General features: G+C 53.1%; 1 protein-coding gene across 4 annotated transcripts in view; it reads left to right on the top strand.

Moving 5' to 3' along the window:
• LARS2 (leucyl-tRNA synthetase 2, mitochondrial) overlaps nucleotides 1-20332 on the top strand; it is a 130031-nt gene that overhangs the window by 74715 nt on the left and 34984 nt on the right. For all 4 annotated transcript variants that reach the window (XM_007531437.3, XM_060204816.1, XM_060204817.1 and 1 more), the window contains exons 10-14: nucleotides 2687-2791; nucleotides 5095-5210; nucleotides 8713-8996; nucleotides 17217-17315; nucleotides 19778-19915. In XM_007531437.3, the coding sequence (XP_007531499.1) occupies nucleotides 2687-2791; nucleotides 5095-5210; nucleotides 8713-8996; nucleotides 17217-17315; nucleotides 19778-19915 (742 nt within the window). The remainder of the gene's footprint in view (nucleotides 1-2686; nucleotides 2792-5094; nucleotides 5211-8712; nucleotides 8997-17216; nucleotides 17316-19777; nucleotides 19916-20332) is intronic.

Raw genomic sequence — 20332 nt, 5'->3', positions numbered from 1 at the left:
TCACAGTGTCAGCACCGAGCCCCAGTGATAACCCTGGTGACAAGAATAAATGAATAAACAAGTAAATAAATGTAGACAAAGGTTTTCAGAGTCCAAGGTCCTTTCATATGTCATCTTGTGTGAGTTGTTCTTCACCTTGGCCTGACTTTATTTATTATCTTCTTTTTTGCTAGAGACAGGAAGAAATCGAGAAGAGAGGGGGAGATAGAAGGGAGAGAGACAGAGAGACACCTGCAGACACCTTTCACCCCTTGTGAAGCTGCCCCCTGCAGGTGGGGACCAGGGGCTTGAACTCAGGCCCTGTGGTAGTGATGTGTGCACTCTACCAGATGCCCCACCTGTTTATTTTTAAATGTGGGGATGAGGGAAAAAATAAAAACAGCTTTATTGAGCGGAGAGGTGGCTCGGCAGTGGAACGTCTGTGAAACCTTGAGTTAGGTCCCAGCAGCACAAAAATAGCAGAGTAGATCTGTGTTCTCTCTCTCTCTCTCTCTCTCTCTCTCTCTCCCTCTCTCCCCCCCTCCCTCTCCCCCCTCCATCTCTCTCTTTTCTCTAAGTGTAAAACAAAAGGTGTTTTCAGAATGTTATTACTTGCCCCTGGCTTCACTTTGAGATTCTCATTTCTCTGCTTCTTGGGTTTCTGACAGAAAGCTCTTCCCTCTTTCTTTGAATGTGATCTAGACTGGAGCTCTGTTCTGATAGAAGTAGAATCCTCCGCTTCATCTGTAATTCCATCATCACATTAAACAGCCCTCCCGGGCAGGAGAATCAGAAGAGATGGGTTTCAGCAGCCAGGCTTCATAATTTTAAAGAATACACACAGGGATCTGAACGGGGGTCAAGATGACCTGGAACTGCAACTTTGAGGCCCTCTGGCAGCGGCCCCTCTGACACTGGCGCTCTGTGCCCGTCCAGCAGGGCTTCACCGCCGCACTGGGCATCCGTGACCTGTCCTCTAACCCCACCCTCCTGACAGCACTGTGTCACCATCACAGAGTGTCTGCTTGCCTCTTCTTTGAGACTAGAAGGAATGAGACTCAGGGTCTCAGCCGTGCGAGGTGTCAGCCCTCGGGCAGTGCAGGCGGCAGACAGATAGTACCTCAGCCACAGAGACTGAGTCCCAGCACCCACCACCCCGTGCCTACTACCCTGTGATACTTGGTGAATAATCAGAGCGGCCCAAGGCGCCCACATAGCTCAGCACTACCTCTTTGTAAAGTGATGCCTATCTGCTGGGTTTCACTTTGAGGTTTGTAAAACGTACTTTAAATGGTACGGTCTTAAACAGAAAATAAAAGCTTTTAACTGCGTCTAGTCACCTCTGTGGCAGTGAATTCATGAATTATCCACCAGCTCTTCTTTCTCCTTTTGGATTCCGAGCCCTCCTGCTTTGGTCCCACACTGATCCGTGGGGATCCACGCATGTGTGTCTCGTTTCTCTGCTACAGTTGTGACAAGGTTCTCGGAAGAGGCACAGTGTTTGCGCAAGCCTCAAAAAGGGCTTTTATAGTGGCCACACGTGTCGAATGATCAGAATCTCCTTTGAATGTGCTTCCCTTTGCATGTGACTTTCTGTTTTTCCTAAAGTTCATGACAGCCTGATTTTTTCCATTTCCTTTGTGTTTTTGGAATTTCTGACCAAGCCTTCCCACACTTCCCCAGCTGCTATGTAAAGGTCCTCTCAGCCTAGCTGTGCACATATTCCAGCCTGCTGGAGATAGACGACAACGGTGTCTCTCGACCTCCTTGTCTCCCTGAGGACACTGCGTGCTGGTGGGAGGAGGCGGCTCTGCCCTGCTCAGATCTGGTCTGGAGCCTCTCCAGGCCTCTCCCGCCCGTCTTCATCGTGGGGCGTCCTTCTGTCCATGTCCTGTGAGCGTCCTGACCCACTGTCCTTTGTTCCTTCCTGGACCTGTGTCTGTCTCTTTTCTGACTTAACCTTCTTCTTGCTGGGGCACGTCTTCCGGTGTCTCAGTCATTCCCGGCTCTCCTGTCCACTCCCATCTCTGAGTGTCCTATTCAGGTGTCCCCTCGCTTCTCCAAGGGTAGGTTTGATCTTTCTCACCCTCCTCTGGATTTGAGGTGTGTGTCAGAGGGAAAGAGGTCATCTTTCACTGCACCGCCTAGAGAGGCCGTCTTCCTGCCTGCGGCTCTGGGCTTCAGTGAGCACCATCGTTTACTCATCTTGTAAGTTTCCCACTAGTGTGAACAGTCTGTGAACACATCAAATAGTAAGTTACTTTTTCTTTCCCCTTTTCTTTATTTTCTTCTTCTTTTTTTATTTTTATTTTTTCCCTCCAGGGTTATCGCTGGAGCTTGGTACTGGCACTGTGAATCCACTGCTCCTGGAGGTCATTTTTTCCCTTGCATTGGATAGGACAGAGATAAATTGGGGGGGGGAGGAAGATGGACACCTGCAGACCTACTTCACTGCTTGTGAAGCAACTCCCCTGGAAGTGGGGATCTGGGGACTGGAACCCGGATCCTTCCTTGCGTGGGTCCTTGCTCTTAGTACTATGTGCACTTAACCGGGTGCACCACCGCCCGGCCCCCAGAATAATTTCTTCAGTGATTAACACAAAATAGAAATGCTGAAGCTTATTGTTCTGGCTAGCATCTCCCACCTGAGGAGTCTGCGTGCTGTGTCCGGCCGGCTGGCGGCTGCAGTACTGTGCTCTCCTTCCAGACTGCCTCACGCCCGTGACGGCTGTGAACATGCTCACCCGGCAGGAGGTGCCTGTGGTCATCATGGCCAGCGGCGACTTGGAGGGCTCTCTGGACTCAAGAATAGGTAAGCTGCTAGTAAGGCGTCACCAAGACAGTATCCTCTGTTGGCTTCAGATCCAGCTCTTAGCCTGTTCACTGTCAGCTGAAAAAAAAGATCTGTTTTGCCTCTTTGTAAAGATGAAAGCCCCTTCGTGGGATCACCCCTTAATTAAGAACTACTTCTGAAATCCAACAACATATATTGCTATCAAAAATAACAAGAACTCTGACCCCTGGGTCTCACTGATTGCACGAGTCCGTGAGTCTTGTCCCTGTGATGGAAGGACAGCGTGGTTCAGGTGCGGAGGCCCACATCCAGGACCCGGAACCGGCAGCCGTGGCCGAGCTGGGCGTGGGCTGGGATGCTGGTGAAGGCTCCGTGGAGGAGGTGAGCTTGAGCTGTCCAAGAAAAGGACTGAAGCAGCAGTAGAAGACTCACCTACAGTGGTGAGCTGGTCATTCTGGGTAGGAGAAGAGTGACGAGCTTAATGGGAGCTGCCCAAGATCTGCCCTCCATGAAGACGACCCTGTGGTCGCTCCTTACCAGAATTCCGACTCTTGTCACCAAAGTGCCAAAACCCCGCAGACAAAGTCACTCCCACACATTCTAGGTTCCTGTACATGGGAGAAATAGCATTCCTTACCTGCATCCTGGTTTTCCTCACAACTCTCACATGACTTTTCACATTGAAACCTCGAACATGTGTCAGCCAGCCAGAAAAACAATAGCAGCTCTTGGTGACAGCATGAGAGAGAGAGAAATTTTTGTCAAAGAACAGATGAGTATTGAGAGTTCTAGTGGGGAAAATATCTCATTTTCTAGGACATACAGGGAAGTCATTTTTCCTGTGTCTTGATGTCAGCTGAGGTAAAGAACAAACACCTCATCACAGACCCCTCCCTGCGAGCGTCAACCCGGCTTTGACCTAGCACGTTATGATTGGGCCCTCCTCAATTGCTATCGAACAGGCCATGGCCGGTGCGCCGCTATGTTCCATCGCTGGGGAGCCAGAGACGACCCGAACTGCCCCTGCGGCTACAGACAGACTATGACCCACATAGTCAACGACTGCCACCTCTCCAGATTCAAAGGAGGTCTCGAAACTTGACATCAGGCTCAACCTGACGCTGTTGACTGGCTATGGAAGAAGGGCAAACGCTAGAAGAAGAAGATGTCCCCCAACACATAATTCTCTTTTTCTAAATTATTGAAGACAAACAAGGTAGAGTAGTGTTCTTGTCCACCTGCCGACGTGTCACAAATAGCTCGCAGTGTTCTGCGCCCCAGGGGCCACCAGAGAATCCCTGATGTGTCCAGTCAGGGCTGTGGTCACACGCCGTGTACTGTCGGACTGCTGTGACCGTGAGCACCTTTCAGAAATGCTCCTGGCCCACCCTTTGTCCTCCTCCTTCAGGGCCGCCAGGTCCCCTCAGAACATTTATTTGCCTCCTTGGATGCTCTTGGTTTGTAACCTCCTCAGGAGCAGCCACAAAACACTGTCAAACAAGGAACGTCACAACATGTGTCCTGAGCATGACCCTGCAGGGCACCACTGCGGAGAGGCCGTCCTCAAGACTGACTTACGTGTTCTGCAGATCAGTTCTCGTTGTCAGCCTCTCGGCTGTCACCTGTTGTCCTACCTCCACAGGGTGTCAGCACTTTTGACAGATGACGCAGGGGCAGTTTGGACAGCCGGGCACATTTGGCGATCTTCGAGAATTTCTCTTTGTCCCAGTCGAGGGCTGCTGGACACCCTGCCGTGCCCACACCAACGTGCAGAGAGCCCGTAGTGCCCAGGCAGAGAGAGCCTGCCGAGGAGCCGACGGCCCGAGGACCTGTGTTGAGCAAGGCACAGCGTGAGGAGGCACAGCTGCCAGCCCGAGTTCCTGGCCGGGACATTTCTAGGGTCCTGTAAACGCTGGAAGTCGCAGCCCTCTTGCATAGAACACCTTCAGCACCGAGACGCTGTCACTAATGCTAGAGACCGGCCAATGATTTCCAGCAACGGGAAACAGTCCAGAGTTGTGTATTTTACCTTTGCCGATATTGGGAGGGGGCAGGAGGCAACTAAGCCAAGGGGAGAGACTCGAAGGGAGTAATACTAATGCGCTAAACTAATCGCCTCTGTTGGCTTTGGGGGCCGGGGGAGGGGGTTTTCCAGGGCTGTTCCCCATTCTGCAGTGAGTGTGAGATAGAAGTTTATAGTTTCTTGTAATCGAGAAAAGATTGAGTCTGCCCTAAGAAGCTACGACTTTCCAGACTGTCGGTCGAGCTGCGAGGTGGGCATCTGCAAGGGAGATGCTTTGTGTTTCTTCTCCTCTGGCTAGGAATTCCCAGCACCAGCCCTGAGGATGCCATCCTAGCCCAGACCCTGGGCCTACCCTATTCTGCAGTCATTGAGACTTTGCCCGACGGCACGGAGAGACTGAGCAACTCTGCTGAGGTGGGTACTCCATGGCACGGGGCCAAGAACGAGCTCTAAAGCCTTCCCCAGAGGCGTTTTCCTTAGAGCTCTGACGGCAGCCTTCCCTTTCTCCATCCCCACACCCGGCAGTCCTGCAGCCTCCTTCCTTTCTCGATGAAAAACAACATCAAAACCATATTTTTCAAGATCGGAATGTCTGTCGACACAATCCTAGAATAGGCTGGTGGTCGAGGCAACTAAATTTTATTTTGGGGACCTTTTGAGAAAATTCCTCTTTTGGGGAAACTCTGGTCCTTTGGAAGAGGTGACTGAAACTGGCTGTTCTTCCTGGAGGTCACTTTTCTCCCCCAGATCACTGACTGACGTCCACCTTGCCTTTTCTTGTCTTTACACATGAACAAAGGTTATCTCGTGCTGAGTGAGAAGAGTGTCAGGATTGAGCCCAGTTTCTGCAGTGACTAGAGGAAGGGAATGACGGGAGAAGTAGCGGGTGGGGGTACGGGCCAAGGAGACGGGAGCTCAGCACTGATGCTCAGACTCCATCATGCACGACCCAGGGTCACTGGCAGACTGGCCTCCACCAGAGGTTCTGACTTGGTAGTCCCAGGTGGGCTCCAAGATTTTGCTTTTTTTTTTTTTTTAACAGTTTCTAGATGATGCCCCTGTTGCTTCTGACCCAGGAACACGCTCTGAGAATCACTGCCTTAGAACCTGGCTCTTCAGACTGACTGATCCTGGAGAAGCAACAGCAACATGACTCGCTTGTCAGACCTGTGCTGATTCACACCAGTCCTCCATAGTTCATATTCATTCTCGCTAAAATGTGAGAGGAAGGGCTTAGAGCACTCGCTGTCTAACTTGACTACTCTGGAGACATCTAGAAAGCTTAGAAATATGTACCTATCTGAATCCTACCCCCAGATATTCAGACTTAATCACTTTTCTAAGGGCCCTGGTAAAGCTGTCAGGAGTCTGCAAAGCTCCCAGTTAATTCTAATGTTTAGCAGTTTGGAAACTATTGGCTTAACAGAGTGATTATACACACCTGGCCGTGTGTCTGAGCCACCTGGGGGACATCATTGGCTCCATCCTAGGCGACCCTGACTCAGTCAAACCTCCCAGGTTTGGAGCAACTTAACTTCTTTAGGATCTCTCTCTCTCTCTCTCTCTCTCTCTCTCTCTCTCTCTCTCTCACACACACACACACACACACACACACACACACACACACACACATACACACACACACACACACACACACACACACACCACAGTCCAAACAATCGCCTTATGTTGGTGCCCTGACTTTACTGCAGACATGAGCTGTGCTCTAAAAACCCTGAGGGTTTTTCAGATGTTTTTGACCTGGCTCCCTGTATCTGGAGCAGAGCCAAGACAAGGTGCTTTTAAGGGAGCTCCAGACAGTCATCTTCAGGACAAAAAAAAAAAGAAAAAAAAAAGAGCATTTCTGGCCCAAGACCAGAAGGTGCTGAGAATAGTCTTCTCCGTAGCGTACCACGAAGCATTGACTGTGCTCCTTGGCTTCTTCCGAGAAGAAGCTGGCTGGCCTGTTGACTCCTCTCCTGAGCCCTGACTGGGCGAATACCCAGAATAAACAGTGATTTCAGCAGATGACATAACGGATGAGTGCGAGGCTGCCTCTCTACATGGGCGTCTGTGATGTAAGCTGTCCTGGAGTTCCTGGAGAAGGTCAGCTCTCAGGAGAGCTGTGACCACATGCACCATGACTCGAGGAGATTCTAGGAGAGCAGAAGTGTGGGCCGTGGAAGCCGCCCTCCCGGCAAACCGGGCCCTTGGCAGAGAGCGCCCCACTCCAGCGGATGGTTCTGCTGCTTCACGGGAGCAGCGGCTTGCTGAGTAGAGCTGTGCTGGCTTTCCTTCGCACTCCGTGACTTGAGGGCAGATAATTTTTAATGTTTTATGTATTTCTTTGCACAGAGGCTGGAAGTAATTGAGAGGGGAGGGGATATAGAGACGGAGAAAGACAGAGAGATACCTGCAACCCTGCTTCACTGCTTGTGAAGCTTCCTCCCTGTAGGTGAGGGACTGAGGGCTTGAACCCAGACCCTTGTGCACTGTGACGTGTGTGCCCGGCCGGGTGCACCACCAGCCAGCCCCCCGCAGACGTACTTGCCTTGGGCCCCCATTGCCTAGCAGAAGCCTGAGTATTGGCTCGGAGCAGGTGCATAGTGCGTCTTCTCTGGGCCAGCTCCAAGGTGCCCGCCACCCAGGCTGTCGGTTCTGTTCTCGCTCTTTTTAAAAATATATTTATTTATTCCCTTTTGTTGCCCTTGTTTTATTGTTGTAGTTAATGTTGATATCATCGTTGTTGACTAGGACAGAGAGAAATGGAGAGAGGAGGGGAAGACAGAGACGGGGAGAGAAAGACAGACACCTGCAGACCTGCTTCACCGCCTGGGAAGCGACTCCCCTGCAGGTGGGGAGCCGGGGGCTTGAACCGGGATCCTTGAGCCGGTCCCTGCAATTTGTGCCACCAGCGCTTAACCCGCTGCGCTACCGCCCGACCCCCGGTTCCATTCTCTTAAAAGTGACCAGAATTCTTTTCTGCTACTGTGATCGTGTGCTGTCTTACAAGGTGAGGATGTCTGAATACGGAAGAAGCGCTACTGAGCATCATTCAGAAGCGGGCCCGTGAACCCACCAGACACAGTGGGCCCAGTGCTCAAAGCTCAGTGCTGCTGGCCATCACCTCCTTCCTCCCCTCCCACAATACAAGTAAAATTAAGTGGCTTTCATTTCTTTTTAAAATCAGACCCCGGGAGTCGGGCGGTAGCGTAGTGGGCTAAGTGCACAAGGACCGGCGTAAGGATCCTGGTCCGAGCCCCTGGCTCCCCACCTGCTGGGAAGTCGCTTCACAGGCGGTGAAGCAGGTCTGCAGGTGTCTGTCTTTCTCTCCCCCTCTCTGTCTTCCCCTCCTCTCTCCATTTCTCTCTGTCCTATCCAACAACGACGACATCAATAACTACAACAACAATGAAAAACAACAAGGGCAACAAAAGAGAAAATAAACAAATAAATATAAAAAAATCAGACCCCAAGAAGTCAAGTTTTTATTTTGATTTTTTAGCTTTATTTATTGGATAGAGACAGCCAAATTGAGAGGGAAGGGAGAGATAGAGAGGGAGAGAGACAGAGAGACACCTGCGGCCCTACTTCACCACTCGCAAAGCTTTCCACCCTGTAGGTGGGGGCTGGGGGGGGGCTCGAACCCGGGTCCTTGTGTATTGTAACGTGTGTTCAACCAGGTGTGCCACCGCCCGGCCCCAAGAAGCCACGTTTCAGGTTCAGAAAGTACACTCGGCTTTTTTCAACACCACGATGTGATAAAATTTTGAACATGACCTTGAGGAGGAGGGTGACAGTGTCTTGGACCACTCACATGGGGGCCACACAGAAAGAGGCCGTTTCCAGTGGTGGCGGTGGGTGGGCGCGTAGCTTGGCTTTGAGGAGGAGGAACAGCCCCTCTTCCTCCGCTCAGTTCACAGGTCTCAGCCGCCACGACGCGTTTCTAGCCGTGACTCAGAAAGCCCGGAGGGAGAGAGTGGGAGGAGACGTGACAAGCTGCAGGCTGAAGGACTGGCTCGTCTCCCGGCAGCGCTACTGGGGCACACCGATCCCCATGGTCCACTGCCCGGCCTGCGGCCCCGTGCCCGTGCCCCTGGACGACCTGCCCGTGACCCTGCCCAGAATCGCGTCTTTCACCGGCAGAGGGGGCTCCCCACTGGCCCAGGCTTCCGAGTGGGTGAACTGCTCCTGCCCGAGGTAAGGAACCCCATCCTGGGCCCAGGCGCTCCTGGTTAGGCTCACACATCGCGGTGCGCACGGTCCTGGGTTCGAGCCCCCGCTCCCCGTCTGCAGGGGGAAGCTTCACGAGTGGTGAAGCAGGGCTGCAGGTGTCTCTCTGTCTCTCTCCCTCTCTATCTCTATCCAATAATAAATAAATATTTTTTTTAAAAAAAAGGAGCCATGTCCTCCGGCCACACCTGGTGTGCGGCCCGGCACCCTGCAGCACCCCGGCCCCCTCCGTCTGATCCCTGTTTTCCAGGGAAAGAAGACTGTAAGCCTTTCAGCGCCTTTGAGAGAAGGAGTTGGAATCTGGCTCAGCTTCTGCGACCCGTCCTCTCCTCGGGGCTGGGAGAGCAGCAGCCGAGACCCATGTCTCTGCTAAAGCATGTGGTGCAGCTGAGGGGGAGAAAAGCACGGTGTGTCTGTCTGTCAGAGATAGAGGGACCGGGGCATCACTCTCACACGCGCGAGGCTGCAAATCAAACTCAGACCTCCTCCCTGCGTATCCGGCTCCTTCTCCAGGAGCCCGCCCCTCCCACTCGCCACAGCTTTGTGCAAGGCCACCTCTTCCACTCCTGGTGCGCAGAGCTTCCTGGACAGGAGAGAGAGCGTCTCCTCTGCCTAATGGTTTTCCCCACAGTGACTGCTGGCTACAAAGATTTTACCCCGAGTCTCAGGGTCACAGCTAAGCTGGCCGGGGTGCTGGGGGGGGCCATTCCTCAGGGGCACCAGGGACACAGGCCGGGGTGCTGGGGGGGGGCCATTCCTCAGCACACTCAGGGGCACAGGCCGGGTGCTGGGGGGGGCCATTCCTCAGCACACTCAGGGGCACAGGCCGGGTTGCTGGGGGGGGCGGCATTCCTCAGCACACTCAGGGGCACAGGCCGGGGTGCTGGGGGGGGGGGGCATTCCTCAGCACACTCAGGGGCACAGGCCGGGTTGCTGGGGGGGGCGGCATTCCTCAGCACACTCAGGGACACAGGCCGGGGTGCTGGGGGGGGCCATTCCTCAGCACACTCAGGGGCACAGGCCGGGTGCTGGGGGGGGCCATTCCTCAGCACACTCAGGGGCACAGGCCGGGTGCTGGGGGGGGCCATTCCTCAGCACACTCAGGGGCACAGGCCGGGTTGCTGGGGGGGGGCGGCATTCCTCAGCACACTCAGGGGCACAGGCCGGGGTGCTGGGGGGGCATTCCTCAGCACACTCAGGGGCACAGGCCGGGGTGCTAGGGGGGGCCATTCCTCAGCACACTCAGGGGCACAGGCCGGGGTGCTGGGGGGGGCGGCATTCCTCAGCACACTCAGGGGCACCTTTCTTCCCATTTTCTGTCAGTTCCCTGGAACATCTCAAATGGGATTTTCTATGAGGCCAGACAGCTGATTAATCGAGTAAAGAGCAAACACCAAGCCCCAATATCTTCCTTCTGTGGCGAGTCCATTTTCCTCTGTCTTAGAGATCAGGATGAGAATATGTTGAAGTAGTTTAATCCCGAGGCTAGGAGATAGCTCACCCAGTAGAGTGCATCCCCTGCCGTGCACAAGACCCCGGGGTCAATCCCCCAGCACCACATGGGAACGCCATGCATGGTACCTCGGGAAGTCCCATGAATGGTTGAACCACGCTGTGGCCTCTGTCCTCTCTCCCTGTCTCTACTGGAAATTAAAAAGAAAAAAAAACCTTCATGAGAAGCAGTGGGGTCATGTATGCACAAGGACCTTGTGGAAAAATGAACAAAATAATTCAGTCCTCTGCCAGCGCAGAGCTGAGTTACAAGTGTGGTGATAACCACATAGTGCAGGCGCAGGGTTTGCGGGGGTCGGGGGGTAGAATCAGACAGTAATGGATTCAAATCTTTTTTTCCTTTTAAAGATTTTATTAATGAGAAAGACAGGAGGAGAGGAGAGAGAGAGAAAGGACCAGTCATCACTCTGGTCCATGTGCTGCCAGGGATTGAACTCAGGACCTCACGCTTGGGAGTCCCGTACTTTATCCACTGCGCCACCTCCCAGACCACTGGATTCCAATCTTGACCCTGCCTTTTAACTAGCTGGTGGCCTTAGGGAAGTCATTCAGCTTCTCTAAGATTCAACTCCCTCATCAGGAGAAACTGCCCAACGTCTAGAATGAACACAGAGAGCCGTGCCCAGTTGTGTCTGGCAAACATCTGTCAAAGGGAAGCGTCCATGTCACTACCCAGCTGCCCAGAACTTGCCAGCAGTCGTCCTGGGCTGTTGTCCGAGTGTTTCTGAAATTTGAGGTGGAGCCTTCAGAGGTCGGAACACGGGCCACTGCAGCACAGACTCGGCTCCAGGAGGAGGCAGCACAGCCTCCTTGTTGACTGGCAGGGGGTTTCTCCGTCAGCAGCCTCGGTGGCCTGCAGTGCCCTCCCTCCATGGAGGACCTCCATAGTGGCAATAAGGTCTCCTGCCCTGTCTGCAGAGTCCTAGAGAGCAGAGCCTTGACCCTGGCATTGCTCAAGGCTCCCAGCCTGATTCTGATGAGTGTCCAGGGCAGAGACCACTGAGCCCGTGCGGACATCAGTCAGAGCAACAGAGTCTAACAGATATGGACTCCTTACCCTTGAACTCCAAGATCTGGGCATACTTCTTACCACCTCTGAAGCCTGGCTACCCACCTGCAGAATGGAACATGAGTGGAGTCTGTGTCATAACCCAGGGGTTGCTGAGGATGGACTGAACTGGTGCTGTTTAGCTTCCGGAGCTGGTGAAGATAATGTCACCATCACCATCATCTGCCCTTCCCACTTACCAAGTAACCTCTTTTATGTCATCCAGCTGTTAGTGGGAGCAGTAAGACACGCTGGTTGACTTCAAGTCCAACTGGACTATTAAAAAAATGAGTATGAGAGAGCCAGGTGGTGGTGCACACTGGTTGAGCGCACACATCCCAGTGCACAAGGACCCAGGTTCAAGCCCCTGGTCCCCACGCAGGGGGAAAGCTTCACAAGTGGTGAAGCAGGGCTGCAGGTGTCTCTCTATCTCTCCCCCCTTCCAATTTCTCTCTGTCTCTATCTAATCAATAAAAATATAAAAGTAATTAAAAACTGAGTACGGCAAGTTGAGCTAGCTGTTACCTCTTTGCTCAAGCAGGTCCCTCATTTTCTTTCTGACTTTGACACTGATGGAGGAGAAGAAGTAACCTTTATCTTCTAATTATCTCCCAAAATAGTATCTTTGTTCTGGTTGATTGCTCTCCAAATGAAAAGACCCAGCTTTGATGAAAGGACACATGGTTGAGATTAGCCCCTCACAGCAGCGCTGGGTGGTAGCAAAGAGGGTTCCTTCCTGGCGCCCCCCACTCTCTGCTCAGTGCCTACTCCAGGAACCAAGCTGCTCCCAGTGGGAGAGCCCCTGTGGAAAAGCAGGAGGCCCCGGGGGTCCCATCACTAGGGCTGTGTGTTCTCTGCTCAGCGAGGGAGGGGTGGGGGTGCTTGCTGCCTTCATACCTGCGTCAGAACAAAGCGTAAACGCAACCTCCTTGCCTTTTTAAAATCAGGACCGAGTCAAGCTTTTGCTGAATTAGCAGAAGAGTCGAAAGAAAAAGGTCCCTCTCCAAACACTCCCAAGAGCCCCAAGACTTACACTGCCCGGGGCTGGCACTTGATGGGGTGGCAGAGGGGTTATGTAAAAGACTTGCATGCCTGAGCCTTCAGAGTCCCAGGTTCAGTTCCCCACACCACTATAAGCCAGAGCTGAGCAGTGCTTACAAAGGAGAAGAAGGAGAAGGAAGGGAGGGAGGGAGGGAGGAAGGGAGGACAAGGACGGGGCCGCCAGTGTAAACTCTGCCCTCTCGTGGCTCCTCACTGCCAAACAGCCAGGCTCTTTTCACAGTGCTAGATGGAATAAAGACTCGTCACCCGACCTGTGCTGGATTAGCACAGTCAACGGCCAAGCCTTTCCCGCTACGAGACATTCTCAAGATCTTCCCGCACAGTCATCACCGCCCAGCTATCATCCACATTGGTCTCCAGCTCCCACTGATTCTGTGCTCGGAGAAACTAAGATGGAACTTTCGGAAAGCAAACTGGCGTCTGTTCAGTGATCTTACCAACAAATCTATTCCTGCAATTCCAATTAACTCTATCCCCTCTGAAGATTCCTATAGGCGCTTCCGCCAAGCCATCTTCAAAGCAGCTTCCCAAGCCATTCCTCGTGGGAGACGTGCTAACTGTACGCCTTGTCTTGATGCTGAATGCGAGCAACTACTAAAGCAGTATGATGAGTCGGGCGATCCAGATGTGGCCGACCATCTCATTGCCTCCCTGGATGCAGCACGCCAAGCCCGCTGGCAACAACTCACGGAAAGTCTGAATTTCACCCACTCAAGTAGGAAGGCCTGGAAGCTTCTTCACAGACTGGGTGCCGGTAGCCAACCCTCTCCCGTCTCCCATCCTCCCGTATCTCCAAACTCAATGGCCAGTCACCTAACTCAAGTTGGACGTGCTAAGATCGACCCAGTCTGGAAAAGAGAAATTTCCCACGAGTGGTCATCCCACTTCCGGTTATCTTGTCCATCTCCAAAACTCTCTCCCTTTACACTGTCTGAACTGGAAGACGCTTTGAAGAGGGTTAAACCGGGAACAGCTGCTGGCTATGATAACATCACCCCAGAACTCATTCTTAACCTGGGTCCCGAGGCAAAGAAGTGGCTCGCTTCATTCCTGTCCCACATCTTGGAATCTGAGTCTATGCCCAAAGTTTGGCGTTGTGCAAACGTAATAGCGGTTTTGAAACCAAAGAAAGACCCAACACTGGCCGCCAGCTATAGACCAATTTCTCTCCTTTCCGTGTGTTACAAACTCCTTGAGAGGCTGCTTCTGTCACGTATTTCTCCTCTTACAGAGAAATTCCTATCACCCGCCCAGGCTGGTTTCCGCCCAGGAAGATCTACCTGCGAACAAGCCCTGGCCCTCTCAACTTACATTGAAAATGGATTCCAGAAGAATTTAAAGACGGGTGCTGTCTTTGTGGATCTCACAGCAGCCTATGACACGGTCTGGCACCGTGGTCTCCTAGTCAAGATCTCAAGATGCCTGCCTCCATGGGTGGCCAACACTATATCGTTTCTTCTCCAAAACAGAAGATTCCGGGTACATCTGGGTGACAAGTCTAGCAGATGGAGACTTGTCTCAAGTGGCCTCCCCCAGGGCTCTGTTCTGGCTCCTACGCTATTTAATATTTATATCAGTGACCTCCCAGAAACTTCTTCAAGGAAGTTCATCTATGCCGATGACATCTGCAACTCAGGCATCCAAGTTTGACATCCTCGAGGAAACACTCACAAAAGACATGTCTCTGATATCTGATGACTGTAAAAAATGGCGACTAATCCCTAGCACTGCAAAAACTGTATCATCTGTTTTCCATCTACACCATGCCTCGGCCTCGCGTGAGCTTAATGTGCAGCTTTGCGATACGAGAATCCGGCATGAAGCCCAGCCGGTCTATCTTGGCGTTACTCTCGATCGCACTCTGTCATTTCACAAACATCTCATAAAAACTGCAGCAAAGGTGGGCGTGAGGAATAACATTATTGCAAGACTGGCCAGCTCCTCATGGGGTGTGAGCGCTTCCACACTACGATCATCATCTCTGGCATTATGCTATTCCACTGCAGAATACTGTGCCCCAGGATGGTTCCGTAGCCCCCATGTCCACTTGGTCGATTCCAAATTATATTCCTCCATGAGGATAATTTCTGGAACCATCCGTTCCACCCCGGTTCCGTGGCTGCCAGTTCTTAGCAACATCGCCCCGCCAGATATTTGTCGGGATGCGGCATCATCTAAGTTCATTTCCCACGTCTACGCTCAACCGGACCTGCCAATATATGCGGAGATCTTCGCCCACCCTGTCCAACGCTTGACGTCTCCTCACCCAATCTGGTCCCCTACGCCTACACTGAACTTCTCTGTTCCAGTCTCTTGGAAACAGAGTTGGCAGTCAGCTGAGGTCAAGAACAAACACCTCATCACAGACCCCTCCCTGCGAGCGTCAACCCGGCTTTGACCTGGCACGTTATGATCGGGCCCTCCTCAATCGCTATCGAACAGGCCATGGCCGGTGCGCCGCTATGTTCCATCGCTGGGGAGCCAGAGACGACCCGAACTGCCCCTGCGGCTCCAGACAGACTATGACCCACATAGTCAGCGACTGCCACCTCTCCAGATTCAAAGGAGGTCTCGAGACTTTACATCAGGCTCAGCCTGACGCTGTTGACTGGCTACGGAAGAAGGGCAAACGCTAGAAGAAGAAGAACTGCCACCAGAGGCCCCTGCGACTGGTTGATTCTGTTCATTCTCTGTAGATCTAGGCCTTGAGGAACCTTCAAGGGATCGCTAAGAGCACCTCTTGCATCCCCACGAGTCTGCATCTATAGAGACTGCCCTCCTCACACCTCCATCCTGAGGCCTGCTTTTCTTTCCAGCGCTTCTTACCAAGGATCTTAGCCTTATTCACTTTCTTGAACAGCCGTGCTGTGTACACCCTTCTGTGACCTGCCTTGGGCGGGGGAGACAGAGACAGCATAGCGCTTATGCAGAAAGGCTTCTTGCCTGAGGCACCAGGCGTCCCAGGTGCAGTCCCCAGTACCAACAAAAGCCAGAGCCAAGCAGTGCTTCGGTGAAAAATAATGATGAAGTCTTTAAAATAAATTAACACCCTACCCCTAGTACTGGCGAGACAGCTCGCTGGGCATCACTCAAGCCCTGGGCAAGTCTGACCTCCAGCTCACTGAGCAAACTTCTGAGCTGTGGTCCCCTCGCCCTCCTCTCTCTCCGTCTCTCTGTCTCTTTCTTTCTCCCTACCCCCCACTGTTTCTATCAAAAAAAGTAATAAAATAAAAAATAAGGTAGGGGAGGAGGGCCTTTTGTGGCCTGGCGCAGGCTGTTGGAGCTCATTCGGAGGTGGGAGTGTTTTACAGATGCCCGTCCTGTGCCCGTAAGCCAACCACTGCACTGTGAACCATCAACCTCCCAAGTGAAAATGATAATAAAGAAAAATATCAGAAAAGAGACAGAAGTATTAAAATGTTGAAGGAAAGATAGATAAGTAACAACAACAACAACAGAAAGCCAGAAACCCACCTCTAAGCCGTGGCACATGGAGCACTTGCGTCATGAGCAGGGTGCCCTCCGAGGGCGCGTCTGGTTTGCGGCGTCTGGTTTCTGTGGCCGCTTCCTCCCACCGGAGCCCATCCAGCCAGCCACCCGCTTAGCATCACTTGCTTTTCTGTCTGTCTGTCTGTCATGCTTTTGCCTCCAGGGTTACTGCTGAGACTCGGCACAGGCACTACAAATCTACTGCTCCCGGTGGCCATCTTTTTTTTTTTTTTTTCCCCTTTCTAAGGACAGAGAACTTGAGAGGGGACAGGGAGATAGAGAGAGGGTGAGAAAGACAGACACCTGCAGACCTGCTTCACCGCTCATGAAGCAGACCCCCTCCCCTGCAGGTGGGGACCAGTCCTTGCGCTTGGCAACACGTGTGTTTGTCCAGGTGCCCCACCGCCTGGCCCCTCGACGTCACCCGTCAGAGTGAGGAGAGGAGAGCTGCTGTTGGTGAATTCTCATGGGTGTTTCTGTGTGAGCTGCGGCACACAGCTGCCTTTGGGCCTGCAGGGGACTGACCTTTCCTGAGCGCCCCCGGCGGGTGTCAGCACCCCACACCACACAGCCAGGCTCAGGCTCCGTTCCCCAGTGCCAGTGCCAGTGCCAGTGCCAATCCAGCGCGCGGTGTTTTCGCCTTCTGTCTGTGAATTGATCTGCCTCAGAAGTCACATAAAGCAGCAGAGGCGGAAGGCAGTCTTGACGTGCCCGAAATAGAGGTTCATGTGCAGAAGAGACACTTGACTTTCTTCCTAGGCTGTTAGACTCTCTCCCGGGTTGAATTCGGAGAAAGTGGAGCATAAGGCTTCTAACTGTTAAAGGTTGAAATGGCTCCTTAGTAAGTTTCTTTGAAACACTGTGTATTGTACGTTACAATAAAAGAGAAACACTGTGTATTGTGCGATACAATAAGAGAGAACTTGCTCTGAATCATCTTTCTGTGGCTTGGCATTGTTCTCTTGGCGTTTTAAATTCATACTAATTGCCATCACTTTCTCAAAAGCTAGTGGAAAATGCCATTAAAATTTAAATAGGAACCAATAAACGAGCTTCATTTACTCGTCCCCTCTTAGGTGCAAAGGAGCAGCCAAAAGAGAGACAGACACCATGGACACCTTTGTTGACTCGGCCTGGTACTATTTCAGATACACGGACCCTCAGAACACTCACAGGTGAGCCCTACTGCTGACCCACTGCGTTGTGTTTTTTTTAATATTTATTTATTCCCTTTTGTTGCCCTTGTGGTTTAATTGTTGTAGTCATTATTGTTGTCATTGTTAGATAGGACAGAGAGAAATGGAGAGAGGAGGGGAAGACAGAGAGGGGGAGAGAAAGACAGACACCTGCAGACCTGCTTCACCGCCTGGGAAGCGACTCCCCTGCAGGTGGGGAGCCGGGGGCTCGAACCGGGATCCTCACGCCGGTCCTTGTGCTTTGCACCACCTGCGCTAAACCCGCTGTGCTATCCCCCGACTCGCGGTGATCCACTGTTATTCTAAGGAGCAGGCACCGAGGGAGGCCCGGGCAGTGGCGCACCTGGTCAAGCACACATAGTACTAAGCACAAGCACCTGCACAAGGATCTGGATTCGAGCCCCTGCTCCCCACCTGCAGGGGGGGGAGCTTCCCAAGTGGTGAAGCAGGGCTGCAGGCGTCTCTCGGCCTCTCTCCCTCTCTATCTCCCCCTCCCCTCTCAGTTTCTCTCTCTATCCAATAAAATGGAGAAAATGGCCTCCAGGAGCAGCGGCGCGGGAGCCCCATCGAGAACCCTGGAGGCAGAAGAGGAGGAGGAGGAGGAGGCACCAACATGGAAGTGGGTGGCACACTGTCTACAGAGTGGGGTGAGGGAGGCCAGGAAGAGCCCTCGGGCCACGCTGCTGCTCTCTGGGCTGTGACAGGAGCTGGGCTGGGCGAGGAAAGAGGTGGATGGCCAGAGCCTGGGGCCTGGGGCGGCCCTGAGACGGGCTGAGTCCGGCCAGCAGGAGTCGGGAAGCGCTGCCGGTCAGACCGGCCCTCCCAGGCAGAGGTGCCTCCGGCAGCATGGACACTGGTGGAGCCCGGGGCAGCTGGGATCTGGCCGTGGGCTCCTCGGAGGCCTCGCAGGAACAACGTGTTCAGTTGTAGGTCACACAAGGCCAGATGAGTCCCAAGTACAAGAAAACAAACTGAATGAAAAAAGAAACGGAGCTGAAGGAGGACTCGAGCCACAAGGCCACAGGGCACCAGGCAGTGAGCGCTGGGCGTGCAGTCGCCTCAGCACACGCAGTCAGCACACCGCTCCTAGAACTGGCCAATCAGCGGAGAGCTCACTCGCTTTGTTTTTTATTCTTGTCTTTATTTACTGAATAGAGACAGTCAGAAATGGAGAGGGTAGGGGAGATAGAGAGGGAGAGAGACAGAGACCTGCAGCCCTGCTTCTCCACTTGCAAAGCTTTCCTCCTGCAGGTGGGGACCGGGGGCTCGAACCTGGGTCCTTGTGCACTGCAACATGTGCGCTCAACCAGCTGCGCCACCACCCGGTCCCTGCACACTTGTTGTTTGTTTTTTTGCTATTTATTTATTCCCTTTTGTTGCCTTTGTTTTATTGTTGTAGTTATTACTGTTGTTGTTAGATAGGACAGAGAGAAATGGAGAGAGGAGGGGAAGACAGAGAGGAGGAGAGAAAGACAGACACCTGCAGACCTGCTTCACCGCCTGTGAAGCGACTCCCCTGCAGGTGGGGAGCCGGGGCTTGAACCAGGATCCTTCCAATGGTTCTTGCGCTTTGCGCCACCTGCGCTTAACCCGCTGCTCTACCGCCGGACTCCCCCGGACTCCCTGCACACTTGTTTTTAAGGGACTGCGAGAAGGAGTGAAGAGCACTGAGTGGCTCAGTGTGCATCTGCATGTGGCCCTGGGTTCGACCCCCAGCACTGCATGTGAGGTGGTGGTTCTCTGGTTTCTCTCTCAAGCGCTCTTAAGAATGATAAATACTGGGGGTCGGGCGGTAGCGCAGTGGGCTAAGCACAGGTGGCGCAAAGCGCAAGGACCGGCATAAGGATCCTGGCTCGAGCCCCCGGCAGTGAAGCAGGGCTGCAGGTGTCTGTCTTTCTCTCCCCCTCTGTCTTCCCCTCCTCTCTCTATTTCTCTCTGTCCTATCCAACAACGAACGACATCAACAATAACAATAATAATCGCAACAAGGCTACAACAACAAGGGCAGCAGAAGGGGGGAAAATGGCCTCCAGGAGCAGTGGATTCATGGTGCAGGCACTGAGCCCCAGCAATAACCCTGGAGGCAAAAAGAAAAAGAATTATAAATACTTCAGCCAGGTGGTGGCGCAAACATGACCCCACACACCACCCCAGTACCAGGCCTGGCTTCTGAGTTCGCTCGCCCCCCCCCCCCCCATGATAAATAACCTTTGAAAATTCCATTTGTTAAAATGTCCCAGTAATGGCCTCTGGAACAGCTTTTATGAATTTGATAAATCAACACAGATCTGGCGTTTTCTTCTTCATCACACAAGCTTTTACTGTGTTGCTGGGAGGAAAGTCTCTGGGCGTATGCACATCACAGTAGATCTGTCTAGGTTTTGCAGCTGTGGCAAACCATACCTTTCTCTTCTATCGGCTGTGTCTCTCCCCTCCTGCAGCCCTTTCAGCCCAGCGCTGGCAGACTACTGGCTCCCCGTGGACCTGTACGTCGGGGGCAAGGAGCACGCTGTCATGCACTTGTTCTACGCCAGATTCTTCAGTCACTTCTGCCACGGCCAGAAAATGGTCAGACACAGGTGAGTGATTGCGCGCTGCCTGACTGAACGCCTCGGCCCAGGGACCAGCAGGTTTCGGGAACTCGAGCTGGCCATGTGCAAGCTCTCCTGAGGCAAAGGCTCGGCCTCCAGGGAGAGGCTGTGTGAGCGTGCGTGCAGTTTAGAGTGCGTGGGCAGCCTTGCCCACCCGAAGTCCGTGCTCACTGCCTCCTCGGTTCTCCCATGTGACGTGCCCACTCGCCTGGAGCCTAGCTTCCAGCTCTTTCTTCTCCATTTATGCCGGGAGAGCCTGAGGGTACTTCTTCCCAAGCACCTGCTCTCTGGGTTGGAGAGAACTCGACCCACCGAGCCAACCTAGGCTGCTGTGCGGGAGAGGGATCAGGAACTCGTGGCGGGCTAGCGTCGCAGGAGAGAGAGACTCTGGGACTCGTGGAGCGG

Source organism: Erinaceus europaeus, chromosome 12, assembly GCF_950295315.1.
Source record: "Erinaceus europaeus chromosome 12, mEriEur2.1, whole genome shotgun sequence".
Lineage (NCBI taxonomy): Eukaryota > Metazoa > Chordata > Mammalia > Eulipotyphla > Erinaceidae > Erinaceus > Erinaceus europaeus.
Note: the sequence above shows the minus strand (reverse complement) of the source record. Positions and strands in the feature narration are given on the sequence as shown.